Below are 15,983 nucleotides of genomic sequence, written 5' to 3'. Positions count from 1 at the left end.
ATCGCCAAAACTTACAATGGCGCGAACACATATTGTAAACATATTAAAAAATGGGTTGAATTGTAAAAGGGATCGATCGCAAATCATAGCCGACCTGATTTATATTATGGGCATATTTAAGATTATTATCTATAGTAAAAAACGTTATTTAAATTGTTTGTTTATTTTACATATGTCAGCACAATAGTTACATTAACTTTTCGTATTACAATAAAACCATTATCTAAAAGTAAATGCAAAAAAAATGAGAGCTTAATTTATACAAACAATATTTAATTGTGATAATACTGATACCTTGTAAGAAACGAGATTCTTGTAGAGATTATTGATCAATATAAATCTCGAATTAATAAATATTACATATTTGGCAATGCACATCACAGTTATATAACTACTATAAAATGTATATGTCCACTTTATCCAATGGAGAAGTTTCAAATCAAATTAAATCAAAATATTTTATTGCAAGTCACATTTTACAGTAGGATGGTTGGTACATTAATGGGTACACAATATGTGACGTCCTGCAAGGGCACAGCAACGTTATACATAAAATAAATAAGTCTTATACATTTTATACATTCTTATACTATATTGTAACTTATTCTCACACTTGTAATTAAAAAATTCGGGTAAATCATAGAAGCATTTTGAAACTAAAAATTTTTTAAGATGTCTTTTAAATAGAGGAGGCTTCTCTTTATTTTTAATTTCGTTTGGGATGTGATTATAAATTTTTATTGCCATGTGGTGAGGGCTCGATGACACTAATGACATACTTGTTCGGGGAATTTTTAATTTGTTTAAATTTCTATTATTTCGCTTGTTATTTGGTAGTGTTAATGCTGAAGACATTACAGATAATTCTCCATATAACGCGGTACAGTGGTTCCGCATTATATGAAAACGCGTTATACGATTCATCCGCAATAAAGCGTTTTTACGAACTCGTAATAATGATTAATCACAATTCGTAACAAGAATTTCCAATTGTTTGCCTAATTTTCTTATTTTATTAAGGTTTTCACAAATTTAATAAAATAATTCAATTTTGCATTAACGCAATTGACACACGTGAAAAGTTACGCGAAGCTACTTATGAACTGTATAAATCATTATAATATTTCACAGTACAGAAATATGACTGTGGGAAATCCCCCGTTATATAGAGGATTGAAATCGCGTAACATTTTATAAGGCGCGTTATAGAGTAGATTACTGTAAGTACTTAGTATTGATAATTAATATTCAATAAAAGGTATTGTCATATAGATTAACCGTTAAAATACAGAAAAAAAAATATAATCCATTAATAAGCTTTTGAAAAGTAGTTAAATTGAATTTAGTATTTTAGCATTTTTTTAGTTTAATTTTAATTGTTAATTTTAGTATTTTTTTTTATCCAATTCACCTATGACGTCATTTCAACTAGTCGAGAGAATCATACTTCTGCACTATTTGGTTTTATTTTCGATATCCGCATATTCTTAAACAATTATGAGATTTTGCAGTTTTTATTTCAGCATACAAAAAATTCATAACTATTCGATATCGATTTGTACTATATTCAAATAGTTATCCCGAACTGATACCAATTAGAGAAGCATACTCCCTAAGGAGTGGCAACGCATCTCAAAGGGCATACGTTGGTATTCCTGACGTACATGGACTAGTTTTACGTTTACAATTATTTACCCACAACAATAAAATAAAAACATGTCATGAACTTCTTTTTTTATGACTTTAAGGGACGAGACGAGCAGGACGTTCAGCTGATGGTAATTAATACGCTCTGCCCATTACAATGCAGTGCCACTCAGGATTCTTGCGAAACCCATAAAATTCTGAGCGGCACTAAAATTGCGCTCGTCACCTTGAGACATAAAATGTTAAGTCTCATTTGCCCATTAATTTCACAGCTACGGCGCCCTTCAGAACCCATAATCTAGCCAGCATCCTGTGCATATGAGTCTCCCACTGGTAACTGGTAACTTTACACGACTCCACTACAAAATACAACAAACCTAATTTTAGTATTTTAATTCTTAGTAATTGTCAAGTTTTTAACAAAGAATGTTTTCTGGAAGACCAATTAAATTGTAAGTAATTATTTAACTAATAATACTAGTCGCCTTGTGTAGGAAGAAATAGGTGAAATGACGTCACAAACCATAAGAAAATTAAAAGCCGCGTTACTTATTCACTTTTACAGATATTTTAATAATTCTTGAAGATGTTTGATTCGTTCTCTGAAATATTTTTTTTGTTCAACATTGAAACTTCTTCACTGTGTGACAGTGGTTCAATAGCAACTAAATATGAAAAGTAATCTCGATATAATAGTAACAATAGTCCTGATTAATATTATAAATTATTGTAGTTTACAATAGTATATTCAATGGAAAGTTTATTGTGACTTTTGTATTAAGTCAATGCTAAAGTTACACTTTTCGGTTATCCTTCTGCATATGTCATATATTAATTAGTGTTTGTTTTAATAATTTTATTACTCCTTGTAAGAGTAATGTAGTCAAAATAAAAAATTACAATGTCATTTCAATATAATAATTTACACATTTCAGTTAAACTTCTGCATATGTCATATATTAATTAGTTTTTGTTTTAATAATTTTATTACTCCTTGTAAGAGTTATTGTAGTCAAATAATAATTAGAATGCCATTTCAATATAATAATTTACACTTTTTAGTTAAACTTCTGCATATGTCATATACTAATTAGTGTTTGTTTTAATAATTTTATTACTCCTTGTAATAAAATTATTTATTTTAGTTATTGTAGTCAAAACAATAATTACAATGCAATTTCAATATAATAATTTACACATTTCAGTTAAACTTCTGCATATGTCATATACTAATTAGTGTTTGTTTTAATAATTTTATTACTCCTTGTAAGAGTAATGTAGTCAAAACAATAATTACAATGCCATTTCAATATAATAATTTACACATTTCAGTTAAACTTCTGCATATGTCATATACTAATTAGTGTTTGTTTTAATAATTTTATTACTCCTTGTAAGAGTAATGTAGTCAAAACAATAATTACAATGCAATTTCAATATAATAATTTACACATTTCAGTTAAACTTCTGCATATGTCATATACTAATTAGTGTTTGTTTTAATAATTTTATTACTCCTTGTAAGAGTAATGTAGTCAAAACAATAATTACAATGCCATTTCAATATAATAATTTAATAAATTAATTAATTAAAACAAATTTAGGCACCGCTGACGCTTATAGGTGTTTCTTTAGTCTCTCTTGCTTTGCCATTTTTGGGCGCATTACTCATGTCTTTCAAATCATTACCCCTATTTTCTTCTACGGGCTTAACTGCATAATTCCATGATTGGGTTTTTCCAGATCCAAACAGAATGAAGAAGATGGCAGAAACTATATATACTGAAGCACCAACGTAAAATACCGGGCGCCAATGATCGAAGTCATCCTGAAAATTAAATTTTTATTTAATCATAGAGTTATTTGAAAAATAATTTATGGTCTAAGAAGATATCAAACCAATGGAATTTATATTTGTTTAAAGTAGAATTTACCTAACTTTAGGAATAATGATAAAATATATAGAATGTTTTTCATTTCCTTTCCTGAATGACCTCAGCAAAGAGGATATAAATACTATGTAATTAGAGGCGGGACTGCCTAAGTAAAAATTGTAATTTAGTTTAGTATGAAACGTGCAGTGATTTGACATAAGTTTGAAATATGTATTATAGTTAATACAGTATGTCGATTGGTGACGAAGTATAATGCGGCTAAGTTTGAAAGCGAACAGTTGCTTATAACGTAATGGATTTCGGCTATCTCCGTTTTTTACAGCCATCATCTGTCAATCTATCAATGACTGCACGTTTCATACAATCTAGTAAATCGCTTTTTTCTTAGACAGTTTCGCTAGGCTGGACCTCAGGCTAGATGTACTTTACATTTTTTTCGACTTTAAAGATTTGTACTGAAGGCGGCTGGTTGTATGTAAGTTTAAGGATTGATAAAAAAATGAAAAATATTGTATTAGTTTTTCGACGAAAATTCTTAAAACTCTTGATTTATATTACCACCAAATGATTCATGAACTCTTGTTCTTATGTAAGAGAAGGACAAACGAGCTTATAAATAGGGGTCACCTGATGGTAAACGAACACCGCAACACTCTCTTGTCACACCAGAGGTATCACGAGAGCATTGCAAACCTTATAAAGCATCAAATAAACGTACAAATGAATCCTAAAATCGAAAAATCATTGGAACGTGGCGAGCAAGGATCGAACCAGGGACTCCGTGGTAAGAGTCAGCGGCTGTAACTATCGCGCCATCGAAGCTTTTAAAAAGTCTCGAGTGGTCTTTTATCACATTCATTTACAAATACTTGCCAACTTAATTGCCAACAAATCTTTGTCAATTATTTTACAACTTTGCCCAATAGAGGCTTGTATGTCAGTTATTTTACAATTGTGCCCAAGGCGAGGCATGTTTATTAAAAATCACTACAGAGGAAGTTGTGTGTTGACTATAAGTATAAGCTACTACAGTAGCCAGCTGTCGCTTATGTCTACGTAGTAGGTATAGGCTACCATTAGTTATTTTCAGCTTATAATTAAAGAATATATTTGTATGAAATAAAATTAAATTTTAATATCTTACCCCATTTCTTGTAAAATACGCAGTTATAAGAGGAGTTACGAAGCCCGCTGTACTTCCGACAAAGTTGGCAATGCCGTACAGGGTGCCCGCGTAATTTGGTGCCAAGTCCTGGTGGTTTTGTAGATTAGTCAAAGTTGCCGCCCCGTTGAATCCCATAGATAAAGTGATTAACGCCACTGACAAAGCGGTGGAGCATCCTGAATACATCATTAAAATTAAAAACACTCCAGGTATGATGTGAGAGAATAAGCAAAAAAATTTTCTTATTATTGTGGTTCTCATCAACTTTCGTGCCAATATACAGTCTCCGATGGCTCCAAACATCGTTGCGAATAACAATCTTGCTAAATATGGCAGAGCCGATATCACACCGGCTGCTTTCAGTTCAAATCCCAGTACACTTGAAACAAATTTTGGTCCAACAGTCATTATGAAGTATAAGCCCCACAGATTTCCGTAATGCAACACAACCATTGCCAGAAACGGGAGAGACGTGCAAATCTTCTTAAACGGGGGTAGACCCTGCCGAAAAAATACATTGACATTACACGCTATCCTCTGTAAATAGCAGATAATTGTTTAATCATTTTGATCCGAAAGATTTTTTTTATAAAAATAAGGGATGAGACGAGCAGGACGTTCAGTTGATGGTAATTGATGCCGCTTAGAATTCTTGAAAAATACAAAAATTCTGAGCGGCACTCATGCTTACACATACTTCGTGTTTACATTACTGCTTCACGACAGAAATAGGCGTCGTTGTGGTAGCCACAAACTAGCCGGCATTCTGTGCAAAGGAACCTCCCACTGGTAAATTAAATATTTATTAATGAAAGTGTTCACAAATAAAGTTTGTGAAATGCGTATTTTGCGATTCCATCCGAGTAGGGAGTTATGTTAATCAATCTCCTTAGCGATCTAATCTAAATCGGTGAGATTTTACATAAAAAAGTAGCAGAAAGAACTTTTTTTAAGGCAATGCAGCAATAAAAACACAGGGCTGAGATTTGCTGCAAAAGGAAACGATGTTTCAAGGTAAGGTGACGTTTTAGAATTAGCAAACAAATGTAAATTACAAAACCTGCTGAACAATCCAAACATGACAAATCTTAATATGGAACGTATGTAATCAGTACTGTGTTTGTCTATCATATTGACAATTGCTCACCTTTGAATCCTGTACTTTGTCACCAAGTGCATCATTTATATATTTCTTTTCAGAATCACTTATTCTTGGGTGCTCATTCGGTTTATCAGCAACGAGATACCACCATAAGGCACACCAAACAAACGTGAGTGCAGCCGGTAGGTAAAACGCTGAAGCCCATCCGTATTTTTCCATGAGAGGTCCCGTGAGCGACCAAGTGGCTACAGTGCCCAATGTGCCACCCATCATTGCACTTATAAATTTGCCTTTCTCCGCTGGTGGTGCCCATCTTGCTACCAAAACATGAAGAGCAGGATATATAAAGCCCTAGAACGGTAAATAAATTAATTTAATCAATAACTTTGGTATTAATTCACACATTGATGTAATTATTTAGTAGATATTTGAATAACATTTTGTTTTCACAGCGAGCTATTATTTTTATAGACTACATTGCGTTACTTATTACCATTATCCTTAAACAATAAATGGATAGAACAATCACAAATCAGCCAGATTATTGTTTCACGTAAGTTGCAGGCACGTGCGAAATGTTTATGAAACAACAAGTCATGCTGTAGGTATGGTATTTACACACCTATTGCTTGGCAACGTTATTAAGGAAAATCAGTCCGTTCAAAATTTTTACTATATTCGCTTATATCTGAATTCTAAGAAAATTTAAGCAAATTAGTGTACATCCAACTTTTTTTAATGGAAAAAGGAGGACAAACGAGCGTACTGGTCACCTGGTGTTAATTGATCATCACTGCCCACATTTTCTTGCAACACTTTTGTGTTTCCTTTTGGAAGTAAGGATTTAAGGAAGGTGTATACGCTTTTTTTGAAAGTCGTATCGTCCAGGAAACATTGCACAAGGAATCTCATTCCACAGCTTTGGAAGAAAGCTCCTTGAAAACCGCACTGTGGAGGACCACCACACATCCAGATGGTGGGGGTGATATCCTAATTTGTGGCGTATCGTGCGAAGGTGGAATTCGGCGGAAGGAATCAGGTGATACACAGCTCTTCGGAATACTTCCACGTGATAAATGCGGTAGAAGACGCACAATGAAGCAACGTCTCTACGCAACGCCATGTGATCCAGCCGTTCACAGAGCACTCGGTCCCCGACAATTAAACTAACAACATAAGTTAAATAAGAATACTTAGACAACTTACGCCTGCGAATCCAAGCCAAAACCTTACAATGACGAGAGCAACATTTCCCATTCGAGCTGCTACTGGACTTAAGGCGGTTAAAACCCCACTAGCTAGCGATGATATAAGGACTACATATCTCGGACCCCATCGTTCGGCAGCCATCCCGCCAATCAGTGATGTAATAGGATAGCACCAAAAATAGGCGCCCAAGATGTTTGCCTGCTGATCAGCTGACCAATTAAAGCGTTCATCTTTTACCTGTACAAGAAACAATACTGAGAATTATTTCGAAAATGAGCTACGTGACGGAAATAAAAACAGTAATCACGAAATATCACTTGATTAATGTGAACCATTATATTCTATCTTAATATATATAAATCCAGTGTTTGTTTCCAGTGAACTCCTAAACTAATGAACGGATTTTAATAGGGGTTACAGTGCAGTGCTGTTAAGTCCAGCTTGAGAGATAGGATAGTTTTTATTTCGATTTGGGACTCATAATTATTTTTATCACCAATATTTATTTTGTATGGACATAATATTTTCTATAAGATAATTTATTGACGCACGGTTTGACAGTTCTGCTGTGAGTGCAGAATGGGATGTCGGAATGTCGGAAGGTCGATGACGGAATGATATGCCAACTTAATGGCTGACAGGCTTGACTTGCATGTTTCAGTATAACAACTCTCTCTGTTATCCTTACTTAAACATTTTATTGAGATAAAACCTTTAGTTGCGAATGTAACGGGCAACTACTACTTTTATTATAACAACAAGGAGCATATTTTACGAAATAATTCTTCATGTTGTGAAATATTTTTGACAAATTCATAATAAACAGTATTTTATTTATTATGTGCGTTCTGCACGAACGTCTGTCGTCTATATATCTAAATATGGCCTAAAGGTCTAGATACCAGGCCATAAACTCCAAAAAAAATATCTAAATAGAGGTTTGTGTCCCTATATTTCACTTGACAGCTATACTGCATGTCGCAGACGCAAAGTGTTTTCATGTCGCATTAGGTACATGGCTCCCATCGTGCACTATGGTGTAGAAGATACGAGGATTGAAACATTTGATTTCTAAAAAAGACATAAAAGGCATTTATTTTCTCAAAATTGATTCCTTTAGAATTCTTTTTGATGTCATTTCTAATAATAATTATTAACTACTAGATACTACTACCGCTTCGCAAACAAATGGCGCTCTGAGAGAGAAGAAGCGGCGCAAGAAACTCTCCCAAAATGTATGACTATCACTAATCTAAAATGATTTGGACTGTTCTAGAAAATTCTAGAATGATCTAGAGATTTCTAGAATTATTTGGAGTTGTTTGGAGATGTTTCGTAAGCATTTATTCTAATCAAATGAAAATGTTTTAGAATAATCTAGAAATCAACTAAGTTACCTTTCACTTTTAATATCTTGTGTTGAAAAGCAAAAGTGAAACGTAAGTAATTGAAATTCTATGACCGTAAGAATTTTCATTAGCACACTAACAATCTCTGAACGCGATAAGCTAACACATAACACTAAAACCACGTCGTTCGTTTGTTAGATATGATAGAAAGAAAACATTGACAATTTATAAAGTTTCGTCTTAGATTAAGAATTGGTCTCCGCTGCGGTCCAAATAGATAGACCGCACTACTTAAGAACAATAGCTTTTTTATTACGGCAACTATTAGATGCATGTGTGCGTGGCATCTTGACACTCAATGGCATCTTTCAAATTTTGTAACATACGCTTAGTTTTATTTACATTGAAATAAAATAAATACAAAATAATTGCTGATGATATGTGATCCAAGTCTCTTTCTTATTTCTTGTAGTATTATTTTAACAAAGTTTTACTACGCAACCTGGCACGTCAACGTCACACATTATTCGAGACTGGCTCGAATACGCCCACTTGGGCATAGTATCAGTTGCCACACTTTGGGACTACGTCTGCGGTATCTAGTTGGAGCACAGCGGAGACCAATTCTTAATCTAAGAGTGTCACCAATTTTTTTCTATTTTCGAAATAGCTCATTTGCTGGTAGCTCAAAATAGAATAAGATCCCACTGTTCGATTCTGCAGTACGTGTTTTTTTTTTTATTAAACTAATTTTTAGTGAACGTTTAGGGAGTATACAATGTATTAGCGACAGGTTGCCTATAAAAAATTGGTTACAACTACCTATAATTAATTTTTTGATATAAAATGCAACTATATGTTTTTAAATTAATTAATTTTAAAGGAAATTATGAAAATAATTGAAATAAAAAAAGTGATTGTCAGCTCTCAGTCAGCCGCAACATTAGGGTTGCCAGGTGTAAATAGATCTAGAATTGATAATTGACTTGATAATTTACAGGCACCTGTTTATTTTTAATTTTAATAAAAAAATTAAGTTTTACATTTACTATTTCACGATAAACCAGGGTTGCCAATTTCAAAATGGCCGCAAGCAGAGGTTGCCATGATGAATAAACGATTCTTGTTCCAGGCACGGACTAGTAAACAAAGAAGGACTCCGCGCCGTGATATTATCAAGTGAAGCACCTTTATGCTAGTGTGTGTGCGATTAAGGGGTATACCAGTTACACAATTTTTTCTCCCTTAAATAATCATATATCCACAAATACTTTTATGTTACTGTTTTTACACATTTTCACAACGCACGACGACATTTTTAAAATATTTTATTGAGACGCAAACTGATCTGTCACATACTATAACAATTCTGATAATGGCCGCCTATCAGCCTGTAGTGGTGTAAGTGTGTGCGTGGGGCTATGTATTTACACGTTAATCGGCTTGTTTTGGTGCTACACTGTTATGTAAGGTGACACGGAGTCCTTATTTTTTTACTAGTCCGTGGCTCCAGGTAGTGTTTTTTTATCGAAAAGAAGGACAAACGAACGTACAGGTAACCTGGTGTTAAGTGATCACCGCGTGGTTTGTCGCGTGACGTGCGAAGATGGAATTCGGCGGCAGGAATCAGGTGAAACAGCTGTTATTCACTTTATCTCATAAAATGAATTGTATTATACACAAAAACCCTGATAGCGCTAGTTAGGCTAGGGTTATTACGGATGCGAGTTCTGACGAAAATTTGTTCTGATGAGTACGTCCGAAATCCTCATCAGAACAAGGCGTTTACACAGTGCACGTTTTCTATTATTCTGATAGTCAGTTCGTTTCTGCCGTCCAGCGAAGATGGACGAATTTGATGAATTTGATTTTCTTGAAAGTCCATTATTTAAATTATTATTGTTAAATGATGGAAAGACAGAGCATGTCAACTAGTTATTTTCTAGAAGAGATGACAAAGGAGAGTTTCAAATGTAGAGTGTTTGTTCTGTAGCAACTTTCTCCCACTTTTGCCGAGAAATATCTCTGTTGTGATAATTTTTGCCTCTTATATCCCACAAACACCTGTTCTCGTACACGAGACTGATCAATTTATCGTTATCCATGGTGGAAACCAAATCACTCTAAAATCGCAGACGCAGGTCGTGCGATAAAATCAAACTCGTTTGAACGCTCGAGTGGTTCTGACGACGTCGTACATGTTCTGACGCATTCGTCGTTGCCAGTGTAAACACTGTCATTGGATACCAGGCGTTTGTTTCTTCTGACGAATCCGTCAGAACTCGTCAGAACAAATTTTCGTCTTACACTCCCGATTTGTATGACACTTTGTGTTAGTGTGCGTAAATTGCTCAAAATAGAGGTTAGCTCTAAGCGACCTCTCCCGTTCCGCGCGAGCGGCCATCCACGGAGCTAACCATATGAGTGACGTCACGTTCATAAAATCTTGATATTATCCCTTGTTCAACGGTTGGCTCAGTGGAAGAGCGCTCGCACGGAACCCAAGAGGTCGCGGGTTCGAGACCCGCATCGTTTATAAATTTTGGTTTCAAATTTAATTTGTATTATTACGTTTCTAGATCGACTGACGGATAACCCAATATCCGGATTCTAAATAATCTTAAGCTGGAAATAAAAAAAACTTAGAATTCATTAGAATTCTAAACTAAAAATAGCAACTACCGAAACTAGAACATCGTAATATATACTTACACGAGTGAGGACTACTCCGACATCAGCTGTAATATTTTCATTCTCGTAATTAGTACTTCTCACAGGTTTATTTTCACTACATTGAGACAGCCTTCTGCAATAAAAAATATTGTTAGAATGTTAATATGCAAAGAGGATGTAAATTGTAAATACTACGTAACAAGAGGCAGGACTGCCTAAGTAAAAATTGTAGAGTTTAGCTTGCAACGTGCAGTGATTTGACATAAGTTTGAAATGGTATTAATTGCGGTGTTTCCGGGACGATACGACATGGGTACCTTCAAAATAAGCGCGTACACCTTCCTTAAAGGCCGGCAACGCTCTTGTGATTCCTCTGGTGTTGCAAGAGAATGTGGGCGGCGGTGATCACTTAACACCAGGTGACCCGTACGCTCGTTTGTCCTCCTATTCCATAAAAAAAAAAACAATTACAGTATGGCGCTTGGCGATGATGTATAGCCCGGCTAAGTTTGAAGGCGAACAGTTGCTTTAAGGACGCGTTTACTAATCCGACAAAAATAAGATATTTTTCGGTAGAGTTTGTGATGAAATGAAACTAAATCTTACAAAACTAAAAATTGCCACAAATATATTACTTCTTTATCTCCAATTGGCGGCAAATTTTTGCTTTGAAATTTTGATATTTTTTGTCGTAAAAACGATTATCCGTTACATTTTCACACAAAATTGACGAAATGGGGCTTCATTCAGGATCAGTTTTCTGCTACTACTCACATAATTTTGTTTACTTAGTGGATTTCGGCTATCTCCGTTTTTAACGATATTATAGCCGTCAACTGTCAATCTATCAATCACTGCACGTTTCATACAATCGAGTGAATCGCTTTTTTTTAGAGAGTTTCGCTGCTGCTGAGTTATTCTTCGCCTCTTATCATGTCGGCCTTAATTAATATAATAATTATAATAAGGGCCGATATGCACGGGGCCGCCGCGTGGTAATCCCTTTCACCCCAAAACAATAAAATAATAATGCGAAAAGCCGTTCAAAATAATTTTTTGGCGCCATATAAGTTTTGGTTATAATATGATTACAATAAGTTAAACGACACCAATTCAGAGCAATATATTCGGTAGAGGGCTGCGCAGGTTTAAAGAGTGTTGATAAGATCTTAGCTGGTACTCAAACATGCATACTCAAATAGGTAGTTATTCTTTTAATACCGACTTCAAAAAGGAGGAGGTTATCAATTTGCCAAGCCAAATAACAGGTACCTACACTCGTCATGCGTGACTTTGAGCGGGATAGTTTCTTCTAGAACAAAACAACCCAGGCGGGCAGACACCGACTTAAACACTATCAATACCTATCAAAAGGAAGTACCTATGCATTAGAGGTGTATTAAATTAAATCTTTATTAAGTTATTTTTTGGAAAAGCGTGTTCTTCCTAAAGTATCGTCCTGGATGCCCAATTCAACGGTCCTCCACAGTGCGGTTTTCAAGGAGCTTTCTTCCTCGTACTACGCTCCTACCTACCTCGTACAAAGCTGTGGAATGAGCTTCCTTGTGCAGTGTTTCCGGGACGATACGACATGGGTACCATAAAAAAAAGCGCGTACACCTTCCTTAAATGCCGGCAACGCTCCTGTGATTCCTCTGGTGTTGCAAGAGATTGTGGGCGGCGGTGATCACTTAACAACATGAGACCCGTACGCTCGTTTCTCCTCCTATTCCATAAAAAAAACGTCGATAGTGCATGCATTTGTGAATTTTTAATAATTTTCAATGTTTATTTCTTATATAATTTCATAAATAATACTTACGCAGTATTGGTTTTCGACTGTTCCGGAACCATGGCTATGAGATTTAAACTCATATTTACCCTTAACATATAAATGACCCAACAAGCAGTAAAAATCATAAGCCATAAGTTAACTCGCACCGGGATCACATCTGTAACAAAAATTAAATCTAATTTTATAAAAGCCGTTCCCGCCTGCTTCGCTTGGCGAATTTTAAAAGGAAATAAATTAATGAAGGAACTTTGGAATTCGTAATGTAGCCATAAACCACCTAGGATAAATCGCATCGAATGGACCTCCATCGACATGAAACTACCAAGTTTCATGTCGATACGATCAGTGGTTTAGGCGTGATTGAGCCTCAAACAAAGACCATTTTCATCATATATATAGAAAGCTGCAATATTTAATAATATAAATCACTTTGTACCAAAAAAGTGTCATGCTATGTGTGTAAAAATATTTAATAAATAACCAAAAGGAATTGAAAGGAGACAGTGCGACGAGACGAGCGCAATTGTAGTGCCGTTCTGAGTCAGTGCAACGAGACAGAGTTTTTGGGTTTTTCAAGAATCCTGAGCGGCACTGTATTGTAGTGGTCAGGGTGTATCAATTACCATCAGCTGAAAGTCCTGCTCATCTCGTCCCTTGTTGTCATATTAAAAATAGGTACATATTTCCATATAAACATAAGAACTCAATTGAACCCAACCAGATACTCAGTAATAGAGAAGTAACTCTAAGCCCAAACGTTGGCATCCACTAAATAAAAATACCTTTATTTTTGTTAACAAAAGAATAATTTATTAATTCCTTACCCACACATTTACAAATAAACCCCATTTAAACCTTTACATTTTGCTTTTACAAACATTACAAAACAGAATTTCACAACATAATATTATGTCACTTCATGTCCTAATTTGTCAACTAACTTTTATTTGATATTATTATCTGTACCGTTTCCAGTAGATACAGATATCCCTATACGTAAAGAAGACAGTTATAAAAGTTTGGAAAATCATTGGGAAAATTTAAAAGTGCACGCCTCATTTTCCACAATATTCGTATTAATTGAGAAACCGCTGACAGACAAGATTATTTATAATGTTATTATTTACTTCATATATCAAGTCCTGGCCTATGTTTCTAGAATTACACATGTTTTCAACCGCTTAGAAAGACATTACTATGACCGCTACCTTATCTATGTTCTCCTGGTGTCTACGTAGTAATACGTCGTGCACATGATGTCATGCTTAAGACAATCTCTGCTTCAACTATGATCGCCTGGTACCAAAGACTGTATAATGCTTCCTATCTCATTTTCTCCCACGTTAAATCATATGAATTTATGTGTCTGTCTCTTTTTAATAATGCCACTTATCGAAACGCGCATTTTATCGAAATTCAAATCATAATGATGCTAAAAAAAATTAACTTCAAAAATTTATAACGGTACGATAATTTTTTCCACCAATTTCTCTGCGACATATCCACACATCCACACACTGACGTCCAGGCAAGATTATTTTTAATGTTATTACTTACTATGATAAACAGAATAATTATTGTTCTTGAAATGTATTTTATTTACCTACCTCACAGTTTATTTTACTTGATAAGTGCACTAATATTAACCTGTAAGTAAGATATAATAAAAAAAAATCAATTTAAGTTTCGACTAAATTGCTTTTTAGAGTTCCGTAGTCAAATGGCAAAAAACGGAACTCTTATAGATTCGTCATGTCTGTCTGTCTGTCCGTGTATGTCACATACACTTTTTTCCAATACTATAAGTTGAAAATTCTGTTGAAACTTGGTAAATAGATGTATTCTGTGAATCGCATTAAGATTTTTACACAAAAATAGAAAAAAAAAATGTGGATTCAAAATAGTAAGAACTAAAACTCGATTTTTTTTTCTTCTTACCCATCGATAAAAAAATGATATTGAGGTTTCTAATATCATTTTTTTCTAAACTGGATAGTTTGCTCGAGAGACACTTCCAAAGTGGTAAAATGTCCTTCAAATGAACTTCAAGAATAAGAGAATGATAAAACTAAAAAAAATATGATAAGTATGCATTATATTATAAATATGATGTACATTACTATAACTTCCACCGAAAATTGGTTTGAACGATATCTAGTAAGTAGGTTTTTTAATACGTATAAATGATGAGAGCTCATTTTGAGCAAAGATTTTTTGCCTTTTCCATTTAAATAATTTAATATAATTTTCCTTTCTATATAACCTTTATATTATGTTACTTGCTGCTAAGGAACCCTTCATGGGCGAGTCAGACTCGCACTTGGCCGCTTTTTTTGACATGTCGAGAGTAGAGCGCTACCTCAACGCTTCGCAAAAGGCGTGCTATACGAGGTGGATGTTAATTTATATTTCTAGTTTGTTTGGCAAATTTCAATTCAGGACCTAAAAATGGACATTGAATTAAGTAAATTTGGTGAAATTTTGCATCATCTTTTTATATCATGTTTTATTCATAAATTGTTAATACCTTGTGGGGCGATGTATATGCTTTTACAACAAGATCCCAGAAAATGTTCAAAACAAATGTATTACGAAATTCAAACGAATTGTTGCAAAACGTTTGTGTGGTAAAGATTACTTTAACCAAAGAGAAGGGATAGATATTTACGTATCATCTAGTACATAAATGACCTTTCTTAACATTTGGAAATGCAGTGACCGCCCTCAAGCTATTAAATAATAAGTTTTATTGTACGATATTACAGTGTAACCAAATTTATAGGAAAAAAAAGAAGCCCGCTGATTTTGTTGCGCCCGTTAATAGGTAGAATTTGACTTTCAATAAGTAATATCACATCCTATTTTGAATCAAAAATATTTGAATTACAATAGAAATGCGAATGTGTGCCCTTTCAAGTCTACCGCTGAACCTATTTTGATGTTATTTTGTACAGAAATAAAATAAAGTTCGGAAAAGGACATATCATACAAAGTTTATAAGTTACGTAACTACTTTTTAAATTGTTTTAAAGACATCAATAAGACACTAACGCGTATTTACTGACAGAATTGTTGAAACATTAAGTCGATCAACGAACCACACATAATGACGAACAATAATAGCCATTTCTGTGAAGCATCCACCTAC

The 15,983-nt window shown here is 34.4% G+C and overlaps 1 protein-coding gene across 1 annotated transcript in view; it reads right to left on the bottom strand.

Moving 5' to 3' along the window:
- Positions 1–144: 144 nt before the first annotated feature.
- Positions 145–15,983, bottom strand: part of LOC126966236 (sialin-like) — a 52,080-nt gene continuing 36,241 nt past the window's right edge. Inside the window, exons 2-7 of the mRNA XM_050810196.1 lie at positions 12,863–12,992; positions 11,080–11,173; positions 7,016–7,255; positions 5,855–6,160; positions 4,687–5,208; positions 145–3,475 (exon numbers count right to left, since the gene is read on the bottom strand). Coding sequence (XP_050666153.1) covers positions 3,248–3,475; positions 4,687–5,208; positions 5,855–6,160; positions 7,016–7,255; positions 11,080–11,173; positions 12,863–12,992 — 1,520 coding nt within the window. The 3' untranslated portion in view covers positions 145–3,247. The remainder of the gene's footprint in view (positions 3,476–4,686; positions 5,209–5,854; positions 6,161–7,015; positions 7,256–11,079; positions 11,174–12,862; positions 12,993–15,983) is intronic.

The sequence above is a fragment of the Leptidea sinapis genome, chromosome 9 (assembly GCF_905404315.1).
Source record: "Leptidea sinapis chromosome 9, ilLepSina1.1, whole genome shotgun sequence".
NCBI lineage: Eukaryota > Metazoa > Arthropoda > Insecta > Lepidoptera > Pieridae > Leptidea > Leptidea sinapis.
This window is presented reverse-complemented; position numbering and strand designations above follow the sequence as displayed.